This window comes from Pinus tabuliformis, chromosome 4_2, assembly GCF_031772625.1.
Source record: "Pinus tabuliformis cultivar Carrire ecotype Pingquan chromosome 4_2, CPIR1, whole genome shotgun sequence".
Lineage (NCBI taxonomy): Eukaryota > Viridiplantae > Streptophyta > Pinopsida > Pinales > Pinaceae > Pinus > Pinus tabuliformis.
In genome coordinates this window covers 995867324-995887950 of record NC_142304.1, presented here as the reverse complement: position 1 = coordinate 995887950, position 20627 = coordinate 995867324, and the positions used below count along the sequence as shown (strand labels likewise).

Below are 20627 nucleotides of genomic sequence, written 5' to 3'. Positions count from 1 at the left end.
CCAGGAAGCCAGGGTGTATCGAGCAGAGCATTTGGAGGTGCCGCGGGACACGGACCGACGTTTACTAGCGACGGAAGTTTTGGTTTATCGGGAGTCAGTTAATCTTTTTATTAATGGTTTTCTTTTGAAGTTATAAATTTGTTTACCTAACGTTATAAATTTTGTTGAGCTTCATCTTGGAGTTTGTTTATGGTAAAATGATGTTTTGGTAATTTTGTTCAATTCGATAAAGAGTCGATTATCTATACGTAGAAAAATATTTGAGAGATAGAGTGAGGACTCCGGCTTAGAGCGATAGGAATGGCCATAGAAAAGTCAAGGTAGGGCTCATCGATATATGTAAACTGGAGAGTAGAAAATGTAAGAGTGGGGCAGCTGCGTGCCTGCCAGAGTTGACCTAGGAAAACACTACATCCCAACACACATCATGCGGACCATTTGCTACCCAAGTGGCTATTTACGGTGGACCAGCGGAGAGACCATTGCTTCAAACACACTCCTTCTTGCTGGCCGTTTCTTCTGGAATAGCTTTTCAGTTTGTTCTCCCCATATCTTTACTTACCAATCTACTCATCCAGAGCTGCTTTGGATATATATATATATGTCAACTGACTATACGTTGTTCCGACAGTTCCATTCCTGATTTTTCATTCTTCCTGAATTTTGTTATTGCATCCCAGTCGTAGGGGCATTTCTCAATGCTAGAGAATATGTGCGGCAGCGGTGTGGCTGTGCCCGTGCAGGGGGCTCTTTGTAATTTGCTCAAGGTTAGTTAGTGTGATATACTCATTGTGTATGTAAGTGTGATATACTCATTGTGTATGTATTTGGTTCGAGCCACATGCTGTGGTTGGGATTGATGGGTTACTGGGTATATAATTTTAAGTCGACTGTGTTTGGGCGAGGCTCTGGGATTGAAGCGTGATTATGATTGGATTGAAATTGGAGCTAGCAAGTTCAATATTGGTCATAATAGGTTGTTGTTTGCTTGTTTAACGGGTTTTGAGATCTACTTGGTCTTTTTCTTCCTACAGATCCGAATTTCATCAAATTTGTTTTTTGATTGAAATCGAACCATCTTTATTGAGAATTAGAACTGTAAATATTTGTGTATGGATTGAGCTGCCAGTTGTCATAACATTGAAGTTGGGTGTATATTGCAGGCAGTCCGCAATGACAGTTGCGATATGGGTTTAAGATTGGGCAGATGCTACAGTCCCATGAAGGACGAGAGCTCCAGTAATTCAAGCGAGCAGGAATCTGCTTGGACAGCGGTCTGCAGAAAGAAGGCGATGGCAGGTGATTCGACGGGAACAGACAACGAGGAGGCCGGGAGTGTGATCGAGGACGACTCGAACTCGTTACCTGCGCTTGCGGGCAACTCAGTCTGCTCTAATTTTTCTTCCTTTGCGGGTCAGACAGGACTGGAAAGAATGGGGAGTGGAATCAGCGCCGTCTCCTCCGAGAACACCAATATTCCATCGGTGCAGAGTCAGGAGATTTCGTGCAAGAAGCTGCCGTCGTCACAGTACAAGGGCGTAGTGCCGCAGCCCAACGGGCGGTGGGGCGCGCAGATATATGAGAAGCACCAGCGCGTCTGGCTAGGGACCTTCAACAACGAAGAAGACGCCGCCAGGGCCTACGACAGGGCTGCCATAAAGTTTCGAGGCCCCGACGCCATCACCAATTTCAACTTCACGGACACCCATCCAGAGACGGTGTTTCTGCGCGGGCACTCCAAGTACGAGATCGTTGACATGCTTAGAAAGCACACCTACGACGAAGAATTGGACCAAAATAAGAACACTTCCCACATAGATCCTGAGGTTGCGCGCTCGAATCCCTTGGAGCCCCACGAACACCTGTTCGACAAGACCGTGACGCCCAGCGACGTCGGTAAGCTGAACCGCCTTGTCATCCCGAAGCAGCACGCCGAGAAATATTTCCCGCTCGACGTGGCCTCAGCCAGGAGCAAGGGTAAAGGGGTGCTGCTAAGTTTCGAGGACGGCACCGACAAAACATGGCGGTTCCGCTATTCTTACTGGAACAGCAGCCAGAGTTACGTGCTCACCAAGGGCTGGAGCCGCTACGTCAAAGAAAAACGCCTCCAAGCCGGCGACATCGTTACCTTCGAGCGGAGCACCAGTTCGCGCCACCTCTTCATTACCTTTCGCCGCCGCCCGTGCAGTTTCCTTCCTCCGGCCGCCCAGCCGCCGGTGCCCAAACGCTGTCCGCAGTCCGTTGACCCCTTCGCCGTTGCCGCGTATCCGCACTGGGCGCAGCTTTTCTACGCGGCGCCGCCGGTAATCAACGCCGTTGCTGCCCACCGTTCGATTCCGGGCCGCGCCAGCCACGATTTTCTCTACTTCCATGATTCGAAGGCGCTCGAGCCGACTGCGTCAGATGACGGAAATCCGTCGTCGCTGGTCTTCGGGAATCTCGACAGGGCATCTCCGTCCACGGACGGCGATTCTCTTTCTTCTTCTTCCGTCCGGCTGTTTGGAGTAAACCTCCAGCCGTCGCCGTTAAATCTTTTCCCGGGCAGTGGAGTCAAGGAAGACGGCACTGGAAATACAAAGAAGCGGAAGGCGGCGGCGGCAGCAATGCCGGAGTAATTTCTCGGCCGGAAAATACCGTGTGACGGCCAGGGTTTTGTTGTATTAATTAAAAATTGTAATATTACAAGGGTGGGAATGTATTCACCCGGGATGAAATTCTCAGGAAATGTTCAGTTTGTGGTGATTAAATGAATTTCCATTTTTATTTGTGAGAATTTATTAAATCCAAAATCGAGAATTAAAAAATGTGGCCACATTTTTCACTATTGGTGTGATATAAACTTCAATAAAGAAGCAACTCTCTGTTCTTTATGACGTTCTTATTTATTATTTTCAACCTCTTTGCACGGAGTCAGTTTCTGTAAAAAGTTTTAAATACATTTTAAATTGATTTTAATTGCAATTTTAAACGCATCCCATATTTTGGGATTCCATGTATCGTTAAAATTCCAGAAAACAAAAAAAATTCGTTGCTGCACAATCTTCTTCAATGAAATTAACAAATTTCTTTGAAAGATGCTATTGAATTCACAATCTTTGAAAGATGCTATTGAATTCACAAAGTTCTATGGCAGACACTATTGAATTTAGACAACATCGAGGGAAAATGTTATGAACAAAGTTTTATGAATTTCATTATACAAATTTAAGAGATTATTATAAATTTCATTATATAAAATTTAAGAGATTATATATTTTTTTGCTAAGTTAGGTTAGACGAGTTTTGAGATGATTGATATGTCTAAATTTGTGGCTCAAGTAGTTTTGACCTATAAGTATTTAAGTTATCAATATTAGCTTTTAACATGGTTGGATTTTTGTCAATAAAATTTCAAACCAGTAACTTGCATATCACAAAGTACCTTATCAAAACAATTTGTCACCATCTACTCTACCTAATAAGAAATTGTAAACTTTTAATATATATACTTTAGTAATAAGTGCTTTCTTTTTAACTAATTGATCCCAGAGAGATCTATGTATTACTTTGCGAGGAGTTTAGACAAATAAACAAAGTGTTCATTCTAAGAATGCTTCAAGCTTCATATAGATTGGTCCATTCAATGTGTTTGGCAATAATTACATTGAGATGCTATTGAACTAAGCAAATAAAGGTGTGGTTTGTAAGTAATCAACTATTGATATGGACATAAAGGTGTGGTTTGTAAGTAATCAATTATTGATATGGACACACCTTTATAATAATTAATACTAATTAATACATGATTTTTTGTTTAGGAGTGAATAGCATATAAGCTAATAATTTATGAATAAAATAAGCTATAATTAAAATTAATGATCAAAACAATTAATAACAAGATACATAATTTTTTTAATAAGTTTAGCAAAATTTTTTCATTCATCTTCAAAAAAATAGGTTATAATCAGAATTTTCAGCTTCAACTTGCTTAGAGGGAAACTAAGTTTGTTGGCCATTGAACAACATTATATGATATCCAAAAAAGTTTGAGTCTCTTTAAGAGTGCCTTATATGACTAAATGTCTTGAAAACTTCTAAGATCTAAGTAACTGAAGCATAATAATCTAACTTGAAGCTTTACCATATAGAGTTAAACAAAATTTGAAAACAAACAAAGCAAACATATTGTTATTCATCATAGGAATAAAACTCAAACAATATCACATAATTTTGAATTACAGGATTGCTCTATCGTAGCATGCCATTGCACATTGTTTAACCAATGAAGCCATAGCTAATGACTAGATGTTTAACTAATACCATCAACACATACACCAACTTGATTTTATTATAACAATTTATTTAACATAACTAAAACAATAAGAGGAGAAGAAAACATCCCACAATGTAAGGTGTTCAATCACATGTATAATAGCCCAAACAAAAAATCTATATATATATACATATTGTGGATTTTATTATGTATATGAAATTTATTACAAAGCATGAGCTATGAATTTAAGCTAGCTGTACTCTTCAAACTCTCACCTTTATTATTTCGGATTTTATTATGTTTAGGAAATGTATTACAAAACATGAGCTATGAATTTAAGCAAGTTGTACTCTTCAAACTCCATCTTTATTATTGTCTTTTGAAATTCTCAAATTTTCTTTAATTATAATATTAATCATTTCTTCATTATAACATTTATTTTCAATGAATTGTCTTATAAACTTAAGTTATCAACAATGACAAAAGTATTTTTAATTTGATTTCAGATTTTAGAAATATTTTGAAATCTAATGATCTTAAATTTTATGAATATTTTAGAATCTACTGAACACCAACCAAATTAAATAATTAACCTCACTCATATTCATCAAATTTTAAAATATTCTCAAAATCTATAATCAAATTAAATTCAAATTACTTAAATAAATATTCAATAACTTTCAAGATGCTTGACTTCACCATGAGTAAGGTATGTATTCATTCTAGTCTTTAAGCCAAATAGATAATTTTTATAATGATTTCCAGGGTTTTAGTGATTCACTTTATAATGTATTGAAATGATTCTTGTGCAAATTTTTTTAAACTTCATGTCAATAATCATTTTGCAATTTTTTTTCAAACCTTAGGTCAATAATCATTATGCAAAGTTTTTTCAAACTTTATGTCAATATTTAGATGTGCATGAACCTCATACTTGTTCATGTGCGTTAATCCATGCGCACCGCTCTTGTATCTATAATGAATCCATGAATGGATTACAAACCGAGACACATTTTAAATTATAAAGTTAACTTCTTTTTGTCGTGTTAGTGTTAGTGTTATACAAACAAATTTATTTCTTCTCCCAAGCTTTTAGCTGTCAATGGTAGAAGCTTCTCAACAATTAATTAAAAAACTGTTGTACTTTAATATTCCAATTTGACCACATGCGTTATAGATGGTACATGGTATTCCGCCGTGGTTTTGTCTATATCAATTTCATAATGTTTGCTACAGTGATTTAAAAATCCAAGTGTCAAGTGGATAATATTTATGAAGTTATATATTTACTTAAATAAATATAATATCCTAAAATTATTGAAATATAAGTATAAATAAAATAAAATATTTTAAAATTTTAATAATGAAAAATAAAATATTCTTACACATATATAAAAGAATAAGAAATTCCATATGTATTATAAATATAAAATAAACATATATTCTTAAAAGAATAAGAAATGCCATATGTATTATAAATATAACATAAACATATATTCTTAAAATGAATAAGAAATGCCATATGTATTATAAATATAACATAAACATATATTCTTAAAATGTAAATATAAATGTTTTAAATATATTTATATTTGCGTGATTTATAAATTTTGAATTTTATTGAGTTAAATTATAATTATTTTAGTTTCATTTTAAATAATTTTTTTTTATATTTTTACTAGGAAAAATGATATTTATAATTTATAAATTTAAAATTAATGTATATTTAAAATAATATAATAAAAAATAATTAAAAATGATAAATTAAAATGCATCATAATTTTTTTTAACTAGAAATAACATTTTATTTGTTTAAAATACAATCTATGACAATTATTTTGTTAAAATGAGTTATTACTATTACAAGGGAGTGATTTGCTTGTTTAGTGTTATTATTTTAAGAAAAACATTATCAAATCCACTATAGGGTGTTGAGTTATATGTGTACTAAAGAAACTTGTGTCATGGTAAGCAAGTCAATTCATAAGATACTTGGGAGGAATAATTTGGGGCTTGTGAATGCTATGATTTCAGAGAGTGTGGAAGATAAAAGAAGGAAGTAAAGTAGTGTGGAAGATATGAGAAGGGTAGAACAACGTGGAAGGAAGTGGTTGACTTGACGTATAACTGTATGTGTTGATTGTATATTAGGCATTTAAGAAGTTTAATCAAGAGCATGTACTACTACTATGACGTTATACTTGTTAATTATAGATGTGAGATTTACCTATGATGGCCATACCAATAATTCTCGGCCCCCTATCCCCTGGTCCTCCCACAATAGTATTAGTTATCTAGGCTCATATTGTGTGATGGTTGTGCATATCATATAATACCTTGCATAAGAGAAAGTAAATACAATGCAACTTCATGGCGAAATTTCCTAAAATGGGGTGTGTAATGCCTTATCCCTAGTCACATACATACATTTTACTTAATGCATATTGAAATAATTAAAGCTACTATAAAATAAGAAAAATGATTAAAATCACGTTAACTAATTAAGGCTTAATTAAAGAAAGGGGATTGGTGCATACAAGATTCTTTGCATGGATGCTAAGTGGAGTCATCCAACAATTGTGATGGGTATGCTTGAAGGAGATTAAGGGAGCTGGTAAGGAGATTGTATGTTGTTTCTTACAAGGGAATAAGCTAAGAGAGGTGACTAATACTTTTACTAATTATGAATGTATCCCATTTGGTTGTTGAGGTTTTGACCTAGTTTAGGGAAGACTAAGAGAGAGGAAGGAAGAGTGGCATAATATTATTGATTGAGGGCTTAAAGGCTTTCAATTTCACACTAAAGGTTAAGTTGCGAGGAGAGTTTTCCTTTAATTCTTAGTTTCCCATTGTTATAGTGTTGCTGTCTCTAACTACGCGGCAAGGGGATTCTTATATATACCGAGTCTTCATCTTCTATATAACTCCAATTTCAGATTGTTTAATTCCATAGAATTCTCACAATGCTCCTTTTAATTCCTTGAGTACTCATTTATCTAAGTAACTTGAATATATTTATGATTATTATTATCTTTGTCATTGGACATATGATTATTGAATTAACATTTACTAAATTTAGCTTTAAATAATACATATTATTAGATGTATTAATTTATATTTACGTTTTGAAGGTTATTCAAATTTTATTTTAATTTTAAATTTATAAAAAATAATTTAATATTTAGATTGAAAAATAAAATTTTAAATTTATAAAAAAGAATTTAATATTTAGATTGAAAATTAGCTTAACTAATTGTTATGGATGAAACCACTTAAATTATTATTAAAACTCAACACTGAGCATACATTTTAGTGTATGTTAGAAAAACAATAAATGTATTTAAATGTTTAATCCTCACATTTAAATTCTAAATGGAATAAATAATTAAAAACCTTATATAATTGAAATTAACACTAATGGATGCTCCCACCTTTAGTGTTATGTTGATGTACCTTAACTATCGGATCTCGTAGTATGGTGCTACTTTTATGAAGTGTGACATTAATAAAGTGTAACAAATTTTGACTATATAATTCCCATACATACAAAGAGGGAAGGGAATAAGGTGGCAAATCAAATGGTGAACTAGGGAAGCCAATAGAACCACGTGTATATTGATGGGTTTTGGACGGAGTTGGAGAAGAGAAGCGATTTTCAATGGGTTAGGTAAATAGTGGAGCAAGATAAGTTAAACGCCAAAGCCTATATCTTTGATTGGGGTGTTTTCCCAACAATCCCTTTCTGGTGAGGAGCATAACTGGTTTCAACTATGCATCACACAACCTGACGACATGAACATCAAACCACTGAGTTACAAGTGTGCTATGGGAACGAGTAGAGTTTTGGTGGTCCTCGAGGTTGGAAACATGTTCCACAACACCTCTTGCATGTCATGCATGCAACACAACCATGGTCTTGTAGGCAAGTTCATCTGTCATGGCCATGGGAGATTAAATGCCCTCAACCTCAGTTTAGGGATTTCTTATGTCCCGATATCTCAAGCAAGATCATTCCTTTGGTCGACCTAGATATGGAGAAGCTTTGTAATGACGGATTGGTTCCTTGGTTTGATCGTTCTGACATGAGATTTATGCTCATTTATGAGTGTAAAGGAAAATTAAGACCAAGGTTGTGCGATACATATTCCAAGATGAATGTTGGGAAAAAACATAGTGATGGGGATCACTTCTGATTAATAAATGGCTATGGAAATTAGCAAAGGCAATGGCGAAGGCGAAGTGGTGTTAATTGGAATTTTTATTTATGAAATAATGGAAAATAGGAGAAAAGGAAGGTGAAAGGTCACATAATTGCATACGAGGAAAATTGAAGGAAAAATAGAGGAAAATGAAGAAAATAAAGGCCTCAATAATAAAAAGGCTTATGAGGATCAATTTACAACTTTTTTTCAATGCTAGATTGGAGCTCTTTTCTATTCTCTCTCTCTGATACTCTCAGACACTTAGATTTTTCTTGGAGCACTCTCGAAGGAATTTGGCATACCTTGGATTTGGAGAAAGAATACAAAGGAAAAACAATAAATTGCAAGTGGACAACGAGATCAACAACTACAACAGGTTAGCTTTGTAGGTGTCGAGTTGCATGTATGATTTCCTTACTGGTTTTGGCATGCATGGCATATGCATGTGGTTATTTGGTTGTTAGTGTGAAATTTATTGGAAGGTGTACGAAAAACACTTCACTTAAGTCGCTAGGTGATAAGTGACCCTAACAACAAGTTGATGGATGCTTGCGATTCGGATTTGCAATAAAAATGGAAAACTTGCAACAAAAAGTATAGATGATCCAAAACAGAAAGCATTAGTAAAAATATCCAATGCAAAAACCCAAATGGAAAGAACTTAATTGAACAAATCTTTTATTAAAAACACCTGGTGAAGGAAATCTACAGATGAGTCTGTTTAGTCTCCCTCCATGGGATGGGTCCTTTGATGTCCTTGATTCTTTAGAAAATTATCTTCTCTCTCAATATGTGAAAAACCCAGACAAAATGTAGAGAACTCAAATTGGAGCTCAAAAGAAAAAAGACAATAATGGTGACAATGATTATGATCATGTTGAAGAATGAATGAAAAACCCTCCTATTTATAACAAAGTATCGAGTTAATTTAAAAAATGGAGAATAATAAAATAATATTAACCAAATCAAGATCTAACTGATTTGAATACTTTATTATATTTATTGGACAGGGAAAAGACATTTAAAATGGCTAAATATCTTTACTTATAAATAATTAACAAGTAAAATGATTTATTAATTATTTCGCGAGATTTAAGAATGGTGTGAAATTGAAATAATTATTAAATAGTGATTTAACAATTATTCCAATAACAAAAATAAGGAAAATTAGATAAATAATGATTTATTTAATTATTCCTAATGGATTTAGTCAAATGTGACAAGAAATAATTATTTAATAATTATTCCTAGAAAAAATTAAATAAATAATGATTTATCTAATTATTCTCATGGGGTTTAAATTTAAATAAAAAAATAATTTAATAAAAGTGGTTTACTAAATTATTTTCCATAGTGAAAACGATTTTACTATGGTAAAATTAAATCTATATGGTGTATTTTGATCCACCTAGTTAGAAATGGCTAGGTGATCATTTTTTGGTGATAACATATTCCCCCACACGTATGAGTGTTAGGAGCAAATCGTATGACCGAAATACGTTGTAGGTTACACTTCCACGAGACACCAAAAGGGGAGTCAAAGAGAGAGGGAAAGAATTGAAGCAAGTCAAGGACATACAAATAATGGAGGGGGCAAGACCTACTAAACTGATAGAAGTCTCATTTTATGTGGGAGTACATGATCTCAAATGAGTTGGGGGAGGCATACCCATACCCATCATGATACTGCATACAAAGAATAAGGATGAGCCCAACAATGTGGGACTGGGCTACAAAGTACATGATACATGATACACTAGCATCAATGGGCCAAAAAATAATACAATGGATCCCATATAAATAATGGGCCTAGAAAAACGTAAGCCATGAATAAATACAATAACATCTGAGTACATGAGACATAATGCCCCTCAAACTGACATGGTGAGGGGGAATCATAACCAAAGAATCCTTGATAAACAGGATAGGGCCCTGAATAATTGAATTGATCATCTGAAGGAGACATGCGTGTTGTGGGTGCTGCAAATGACAAAAACCAAACCCATCAAATTTTGGGAACTGAATCTGAGGCTGTATCAACATATGTGGTCATCTAGGCAGGTGAGGGGCTACCTAAAGTGCCACCCCTTCATGAGGTATGTAACATCTGACACACACCCATGAATCACTGGGACAATCATCTGGATCACTGAACCGTTAAGTGTATGAACCTCAATCATGCGATAAAGAGATGATATTGAGCACGTGAAAAATAACCAAGTCAAAGGGCAATAATGAGTCCCTTTGCTTGATGTGAGGCACCAAACAAAGATGGAAGTTGGACCCAAGGTACACCACCCTCTAGATCACTCTTCCGGAATAAATATGCTGAGGTCAATAGAAGAAGGCCCGTCAGAGTTAAGGCAACAAGGAATCCTTAACAAAGGCACAAGGGAATATAGTAGAGTGTCCAATGGACTGACACCAGGGATGAATATAGGAGGAAAGAATATGGGTGGAGGACTGACGAATTCCCTTGCCAAAGCATAATAAGGATGGCTGACCTGGCACTGACTGACTCAATTCTTGAGGGGATGGTCAATGACTAAAATAGGGGTTTGGCAAAGACGGAGCAGTAGAGATGGAGGCCAAATATGAGTAAAATGGGAGGGATGTGACATGACAACGTATGAAACACTATAATGGGACACAAGGGGACTTGGAACAGACTCCATAAATACAAGGGTGACTCATCTCTGATGCTTTGAACAAGGGTGACTTGATGATACTACCACATGGGGGAGGCCTGGAGGAGATCATTAAAACGTGAGTAAATGATGGTTACTCATGATGAAAATCGATACGTGAGTCAACCAGTGCAAAGGTAAATTGGTACCAGAGTACGAGTGGCTCAAATGAAGAAATTTGGTTGTAAGAGATGACAAAGTGACACTTGATGGAAAAAATGGCTTCCTACTGAAGTGTCAAATTACCAAAAACAAATAGAGACCCATTATAGAATTCCATGAGATATTTCCAATGGTGTTTATAGTTTATCAAACAGAGCTACAGTTTGGTTGCCATGGGCAATAGAAAAACTAGGGTTTTTCCTATAAAAGGGATTTTTGCCTCCAAATCCAATTCATTTACATAGTGAGCTGTGGAGAATTTGGAGAGGAGGAGAAGGCCCTAAATATTTTGGATATCATAGTGGACAAACCAACTGTCGGAATTAGGATATGCAAGTTGGAGGTAGGTGGCCTAACCTTATTCATCATTTTTGGTGGATTAGATTTTCAGATTAGGGATTCAGCTCTCTGTGGGGGACCCCTGCTCATCCTCACGGTCACAACGCAATTTCGGGGTTTGATCTGCACTTTGGGGCGCAGGAATGGGGCCCACAAGTGTAACACCCTCCGGGGTAAATGTGCATATAAACAACATAATAGGAACAAAAATACAATAAACATATCAGTCATCACAATCCATATATACATCAATACATTTGCACATGAAAATCAAGGGAATGAATTTTTCATTAATAAATGCAATGAACCAACTGGTGATGGGACTCCCACGTTCCACTCGACCAAAGATTGGCTGAGACAAGTCTCTCTTCATCCAATCACCCCCGTGCCATATTCCAAGCATGAATGTGGGACTCATAGAACACATCAAAAACACTTAACAATGTCAATGCCACCAGAGTTATCCACCTACACTGTGAGGAATTTGAGTGCCTCTTAGTTTCTCAGGATTTACTATGCATCGACAGTCTGATCTAGGGATCACTAGGCCCTAAACTGAGACATACTCTCCAGGCTTTACCATGCATTCCATCCTGGAATCACTAGGCCCAACGAAGAGAAAATCCACCTCTTGGCTTTACCGTACATCTCGCCATTCACCGACAAGGATTCATAGGCCCACCAATGTTGTAATGTTTTCTTCTCAATGATGTATAGAAAGAACCCACTTAAGATTGTGGATGACAAACAATCTCAACAACATAAATGACTGTTAAACATTATAGATCTGCAGCAATTGATAGAAACACAATCTTCCGAAGTCTAGATCTATGCCACAATCATAGTTAAACAACAAAAAGAAAGAGTAATAACTCCAATCATCCAATGGAAATCAGATATACAAAGAATAGTTTTTATTATAACACCTGTGAAGGGAATAAATAAATGTTACCAGTCCCCCTCTATGGGATGGGTTCTTGTTTATCCTCAAACGTCTTCAGCTTGTGTAGAGTCTCTCTCCTCTATAATGTGTAAACCTAGCAAATAATGGTATGCGACAATGAAAATAATCAGAGTTACAACAGTGAGTGCAGCAATGAAAATAATCAAAAGTGAATAATGAATGGAAAACCCTTCTATTTGTAACAAAATATTGAGTCATCATCGAATAATGAGCAATAATAAAATATTATTGATCCCATTCTTGGAATAACCACCTAGAATATTTTATTATATTTGTTTAGGAGGGAAAAATAATTTAAACTTTTATTTAGAAATAATAAATAAATAAATGATTTATTTATCATCTCAAGGAATTAGTTAAGGAGTAATAAATAAATAAGGATTTATTTAATTATTCCTAAGGGATTTAGTCAAATTTGACAAAGAATAATAATTAATTAGTGATTAATTAATTATTCTTAGAGAAAAATAAGATAATTAATTATTTATCTATTTATTTTTCATAATTGGGTCAAATATGACAAGGAATAATAATTGAACAATGGTTTAATTAATTATTCTTAGAAGAAAATCAAATATATAGTGATTTATATAATTATTATTCATGAGTTTAACTATAAATTACTTAACAAAGGTGGTTTATTAAGTAATTTCTCACAGTGTAAGAAATTTTACTATGGTAAAATTGGCTTTGCATGGTGTAATTCGATCCATCTAGTAAATTAGGCTAGATGATCAATTTTTTGGTGATAACAGATTGCCCCCCAATGTACGAGTGTTAGGAGCAAAAAGTATGATTGAAGTACGTTGTAAAGACACAAAAGCTGAATTGAAAGAGGATAGGGATAGACGGGGCAAGACTAATGCAAGTCTTCTTTTATGTTGTGGTACCCGACCATAGGGGAGTCAGAGAGAGAGAGACCAATAAAGCTGAATTGAAAGAGGATAGGGATAGAGGGGGCAAGACTAATGCAAGTCTCCTTTTATGTTGTGGTACCAGACCTCAATGAGGTGAGGGAGGCATACCCATACCCACCGAGATAACTTAGTACAAAAATAATGGTTCGCCCAAAAATATAAAACTGAGCAATGAAGTACATGCTGAATGGTACATGACATGCTGGCATAACAGAGCCATAAAATAATACAATGTGTCCCATATACATAATGCACCTGGAAAAACATGAGCCAAGACTGAATACAATAATATCTGAGTACATGAGATACAAAGGCCCTTCCCTCAAAAAATGGGTGGGAGGGAGGGTAGAACAACCGGAGAAGCCTTGTTGAACAAGGAAGGGCTCTGCAAAACTGAATGGATCATCTGGAGGAGATGTGCATGATATGAACACTGCGATCTATAGTGATTGAACCCATCAACTCTGCAGAACTGCATCTTAGACTGTATCATAACAGGAATGCATCCTGGCATGTGGAGGGCTACCCCCTCATGAGGTATGAAACATTTCACACACACCCGGGAATCATTTGTACAGTCCGTTGCATCACTGGACCATCGATTGTATGAATCACGAACATGAAACAACCAAGTAAAAGAGAAATAATGAGTCCCTCTACTTGATCCAAGGCGCCGAACAAGAATGGGAGTTGGAACCAAGATACACTGCCCTTTAGGCTGTTCTTCTGGGATAAATGAGCTGATGTCGATGGAATAGGGCCCGCCATAGGTGAGGCAATGAGGATCCTCAACTAAAGAATGAGGGAAAATAGTAATGTGATTGATGGACTGAAACCAAGGATAAAGGGAAAGTGGGACTGAGGGACAATCGGGCGACTTCTCTTGTCAGAGCATAAAGTGCATGGTTGACCTGGCAGTGACTGACTCAACTCCAGAGGGGATGGGGAAAATATGACTGAAGGCCAAAATGGGCAACACAAGATGAATGATATGCAAATATGGATGGAATACCATGGCATGATATAATGGGGCATTAAATAGACTCCAAGAATGAAAGGGTGACTCATCGTAGATGCTTTGAACAAGGGTGACTCGATGATGCTGCCACACAGACTAGGCCTGGTGGGGACCATCAAAACATGAGTAAATTATGGTTACTCATGACGAAAATCAACATATGGTATGAAAAGTATTAAGAGGAGGTGGACCTCAAAGTACAAGTGTCGCTTTATGATGAAATTCGATTTTGAGAGGTGACGAAGTGACCCTTCTTGGAAAAAAGGCTTCCTGGTGAAGTGTCAAATCATCAAAAAATGAGGAAGACCCATTATAGAGCTTGATGAGAGCTTTCCAATGGTGTTGACGGTTCATCAAAATAAGCTATGGTTTGGTCGCAATGTGTGACAAAAAAACTATGGGTTTTCCTATAAAAGGGCATTTTCCCTCCAATTTGAGAGGAAGAGAAGGCCCTAAATCTTGTGGAGATCGTAGCTGTTATAGACATTTTTGTGCCTTACAACTCCAAGCATGAAATGTCCATAAACCAAGGGATCCTAAGTCCCTAAAAGTGTTTTTCTAACCCCTAAAGGAACAAGGTCAACAGATTACAACTTCTCCCAGAAGTTCTCCACCAGAAACTGCTCAGAATTGGTCAAAACAGGATCATTTCAGCTGCTCCACTGGCTAAGTGCGTTGCATTGCACCTAAATACACTGTGAGGGTGCGTTGCATTTCAAAACTCCCTTCTATAGGGTGCGATGGGCGAGAAATGACAAATGGCAGTGTCATTCCGCGAGGTGGAGAGGCAATGGAAGCTTCCAGAATCTTCTCCTGTGACACTTGCCTCACTGAATTCGACCAAAGATGAGTAAGAGGCCCTCAGTCTCCAAGTGGAAGCAAGAACTGACAGAGAGAAGACACTAATCAAATCATAAGCTGACTCATCCTCCTTACACATATCTATATATGGATCCCTCATCCCAGAGATCCAGAGGCTGGAATTTTGCATATTGTAAGGAATTGCTGTTGGTTTCTAGAGACATACATCAGATTGTTGGGTGATTTATGCTTTGTTTGAGGTGAAGAGGGCTTCTTTGCTGGGAGGTTGATGCTGGGTCGGAATCACTGGTTGTAACTCCTCCTGGATCTTTTCTTGCTTATCAATAAAAACTATTTGAGTTTTCCTCCATGCTTTTTGTATCAATGATGCTTGTTACATTTTGTGTGGTTAACTTAAATCTGATCCTAAGTTGTTTATGAATATAGATCTTTGTCTTTGTATATTTCTCTTCTTCTGTGATCTTACAGGTACTTTGTGAAGCCGGGCATGCAAGGGAGCAGGTAGCTAGAGACTATCCAAGAAGATAGGGATTGAATCAAAGGATTAGCGCAAGACACAGGTTGGTTCTTTCTATTCCCCTCTGTCTATAATTCATAAAGGAAATACAAAAGTAGTTTTTCTTTGTTTGTTTCTAAGGCAGCTGTCACACCTTAGTGGGATAGAGCAGTTCTAAATAGACACTTTTCCCTGTAACAAAATGGCGACTCCGCTGGGGAGGATGTCTAATTAGTTTGTTTGTGTATCATACTTTGTTGTTTGTTTCATAGACTTATAAGTAGCTCTCGAACTGCATTTGCCATAACAAATGCAAAGTAGATAACTGCTGCTTCAATCCATCCACTGGATCTGTTTATGATTTAAACAGCTGATGCTCAGACTATTTGATTGCCCTTGTGATAGCTCTTAGATCCTTCTTAGATCTACCCCTGATTGTTGCATTACTGATTGCTTTTTACTCGGCCAAAAACCAAGGACTGAACTGCAAACTGTGACCCAGAACCCGGACAGAGTCTCGTTTCTGGCCCAGCGCAGGTACTGTTCAGAGATCCTGAATTTCAGCGCACTTCCCGAAGGGGCAACCTGCGCTGCATTTCAGATTCTCTGTGTTACAGGTGCGCTGATCAGACTAGCTCTGTGCACCTGTGGTTCATGTGCTTCATTCTTTCCAGTTCTATGCCTGAATTTTGCTGCCTGTGATCAGTATATGCCTGTTTGAAGCCTCTTTTCCTTACTGTTATTCTGCCTCCTTTGTACAAAAGAACTGTAGATGTTTTTATGTGTTTGTTGAGTCGTTTACAGTTTTCCATTGCAAAAGTAGAATAGTCGTACTGTCGTCCTTTGATTTGAATCTGTCGTAAGTGTCGATTTCGATCATAGGAGAAAGTTTAGTTGCTGTTGATGGTCGATTATGCTATTACTATTGCTTTTGGTTTGAATTTGTGATTTTCTAGTGTCAAGAACAAGTGTTCATTTCAAAATCGTAAGGTGTCGTAATCATCTCTGTTTTTTGATTTCGAAAAAGAGCTTGTTTATATTTGTCGCTTGAAAAGAAATTCAGATTTGTACATCAAATTTCTTTTTAGCATCAATACTAAGAAAGTTGAAAAACAAATACATGCATGTGCATTTGCATATAGACAGTCTGTTTGGCTTGATTTAGGAAAGTGCATTTACGGTGTGCTCTTTGCTCTTTGCGAAAAGATTGTGTCTTTCTTTTCCCTTAGTAGCTAGGATTTTCATTGCACAAAAGAGATAAAAGTTTGTTTATCATCTTTAGATTGCATTTTAGGAATTAAATCTACATCTCGTGGTGAACCCGAAAGGCAAACTTCATAAACAAGATCAACTTAAAATAAATTCAATGAATCTAACAACGCTTTGAAACTTAACGCACAACATTTAGAGGTCTAGGCTAGAGACGTATTCCGGCGTCGTAAAGCCTGGTAACTGTTGTCCTCACTGATGGTTGGGTGATTCCTCCACTTTGAGACGATAAGTGCCAGTACGGACTTGTGCTCCCACGTACCGTCGAGTATATTTTGGGAGACCCCTATAGGCTTAAATCCTTTATCCTTAGGAAGCCATGTCTGCCGCCCTATCGATCGCAATGCACTGAACACAACATTCAGGAAGATTGACTGCCGTATCGTAAAAATTATTCTGCAGTTTTGCGACTGGTTTGGTACTCCCTCTACCTAGATCTCCAGAGTAGTCCCTTTCGTTCCTTTTTAGACTCCTTAACGGAAAAGGTCCATCTGAGCACTTGTCACTTCAGGCTCATTAAAAATCGAAGGCGACTAGAGTCATCTTTTGTTTTTTCTCGACTCTTAAAAACTGAAAAAACAAGTTGTGTCAAAGCGTCTAAAAATTTATTTTAAACGGAATATTCATTACCCCTTTCCTACGTTGATCTTGGGTTGAGAAAATGGAGTCCACCAACTAAGGAATTCCCCTTGGAGGAAATCCTAGTCCCTTCTCCTCTTGGGGAGATGTTGGTGCTGTTATCACCCAGGTTGTTCCCTATGACTCCCAAGGGAATACGGCCGGGGTAACCACTAACCAGGCTTTGGATTACAGTCTCTAGCCAAACTGTAGTCAGAGAGGGCTCTCTCTTTAAGATTTATCTCTGTTTTGTGAGGATTTTAGGCTAGTTATGAAGTGAGGGTTTGGTTTGAATTTTGGTTGAATGATATCTTTCAATACCTAAAATGTAGTGTTCAGACAGTTATAATTCATTGGGCGATGGAGTCTAGAGCTGTGAACTGTTTGAAATGCTTAAGTGGGAGGGTTCAGACTGCAGGGCCTATTGGGTATTCCAACAAACAAACTTAAAACTGTGGTGATGATGTATGATTAGCCAATGGAAAGCAATTAAGAATTTTCCACTAAGCTAGTGGTGAGAAAGTGAAGTATATTGCACAGGAGCAAACTTGAATTCCTAAAACAAGGGTCACTGTGAAAGATATATTCTGAAAGTGCAGCAATTAAGAATTATACTTATCAAGATTATAACTGAAGAAAACATTCATTAACAACATAGATTGAACTCAGGGTATTTCATGAATAAATCCTGAAGCTATTCTTTTTCTTTGCTGCTAAATACTAGAACTTAGAAACATGTATGGATTGTAAAAGACTGAAACACATAACGAAGAGAGTTACAGAAGACTTATTGTATTGTGAGATGCACAGGGATCCTGCAACTTTTGACAAACACCATGAATGCATTCAAATAGCTCAGAACTTGAGAAATTCCATCACTTTTTCATTAAACTCTGAATAAATTACAGCATAGGATCTCTTCAAGAGGAAATCAACAACCCCTGCAAGCTTATGCGAGGGGGAATTTATACAATCGATTCCAAAATATCTGAACCGCTGAGTTATCTGATAATTTAATATGTTACCAACTTTTACAAAATATCAGAAAAGCAGTTACTGCTGCTATTAATACAAAATGAATGCCCTTTATATCTGTCAGGAGATACTTTGACCCTTGGAGGCCACTTAGTCGGTCTGAAGGTTCTGCTTTAATGCTGGAAATGTGCCTTTATGGCTGTTGTGCTGTAGCTTTTCGGCCCTGCTGCCCGTTAGCTGTCAATCTTGCTTTTGTTGGCCGAATATGATCTGCTGAGTTGGCTCAGCCCATTCCTCTCTTATCCACTGTGTATGCATCACTTTTTCTGAAGGTGATGACTTATGTTTTTTGCTGAAAACTGTGCTGGAAGCCTTTAGATTTACAATATCTTCTATATCATGCTAGTCCACCATTCCTGTGTGGGCAGTTGATGTCTAAGAATTGCATCCAAAGTCTCATCTGCCTCTGTGTATTTATAGAAATTGGGAGGCACTTCAAACAGGTGTTTAATTTCATTCATTATTAAGAATAAATTCTCTACCCTGTTGTAGAGACTTTGTCCTGTAGCTGGCCCTGTTTCTTCTGAGGTGCTGGGCCTTTCAGTGATCTGATTTGTGGAAAATGTGTTAACCCTCTTGGCATACTGCTCATGTGTAAGTAGTCTTCCTGCGCTGTTCAGTAAGCCAGGGAGACCTCTGTTTTGCAATGCCACAAATTTGTCCATGAATCTGTTGACCTCTGTCTGCATGTCCTGGGTCCTTCTCTCTAATGTCTGCACCAGGTTTCTTAGTGTCAGGACCCTCTTTACTAACAAAATAGTCTCAGTCCTGTTGGGAATTCCCATAGTTGCTAACTGAGCACTTGTTCTATTATTGAGCACATTGATCATCCTGTTGGCAACTTCAGGCATATTGCCTAGAGAGGCCCTTGATCTCTGAATTTCCTTCTGTGCTTTTGCAATGAGCTCCATCTGCTCATGAATTGTCTCAATATATTGCCATTGGTGAGTGATGGATTGGCCAATATTGGCCCATAGCACTGTCTTGAGCTCAGCCACTACTTTATCCAGTTTGAGCTCCTTCTCCAGCTCCTTTATCCTGTCTTTGAGGGCTTTTATTTCCCTGCCCTTTTCTGCCACAGTCTGTTTTGATTTATCATATCTTTCATTGAGTTTAGCCAAATTCTCTTTGGCTTGATTCAGCTCTGTCATTTGGGCTTCCAAGGCCTGAATTTCATTCTTGAGTTTCTGCATATCAAGACTTTGAGCCTGCTCTGTTGTTGGTGCTGGTGCTGATGTAGATGGTGTTGTTTGTTCAGCAGGAGGAGCAGTAGTCTGAGGAGGCTCTTCTAGATTGATTATTTCTGGAGGAGGCTGAGAAGTTTGACCTCCTTCCTTTTGCTGTAATGATGCTTGCAATGCTGCATGTGCAGCCTCTGATTCACCCAGCGTTTCTTGAGTCTGGATTAGCTGTTTATATAAAGACACCAGCAAAGCTGTGGCATCTTGATCATGTCTCAACTGGGCAACTTCATCTATTTGAGGGTGAATTGTTGCTGGGATTTTGATCTTTCTCCTCAAAGCTGCCATGTCCGCATCCCTCAATTTCAATATTTCTTGTATGCCCTTGATGTCCTTGGGATCATGCCCAATCTCTATGATTATATCTTCCAAGGACCTGATCCTGTTGTCCTTTGCTTGAGAGGATGCTCTCTCCAACTCAAGTTGGGCAGCTGTATTATTTAGGCTATTTTCTAGCCTATAATTATCCAATGTCTTGTTTGCCAAGGAGGCATACACCATCTCACCCGTTTGCTTATGCAATTCGATTTTGTCCATTGGGTGGATGTCCTTGGCAAGGACCTCCAGGTTGGTCCTCAAGTAGTCTGAAGGGGACTGTGGTTGTA

At 37.3% G+C, this 20627-nt stretch overlaps 1 protein-coding gene across 2 annotated transcripts; it reads left to right on the top strand.

Annotated features, from left to right (window-relative positions):
• Positions 1-506: 506 nt before the first annotated feature.
• LOC149172999 (AP2/ERF and B3 domain-containing transcription factor ARF14-like) lies at positions 507-2858 on the top strand. Of its 2 annotated transcripts, none has more exons than XM_089424480.1 (2): positions 507-767; positions 1164-2858. In XM_089424480.1, the coding sequence occupies exons 1-2, from the start codon at positions 699-701 to the stop codon at positions 2613-2615; spliced, it is 1521 nt and encodes a 506-aa protein (XP_089280606.1). In that variant the 5' UTR covers positions 507-698; the 3' UTR covers positions 2616-2858. The 2 variants fall into 2 exon arrangements, with proteins under 2 accessions (XP_089280606.1, XP_089280607.1); XM_089424481.1 differs by lacking the exon at positions 507-767 and adding an exon at positions 774-976.
• The last annotated feature ends 17769 nt before the right edge of the window (positions 2859-20627 follow it).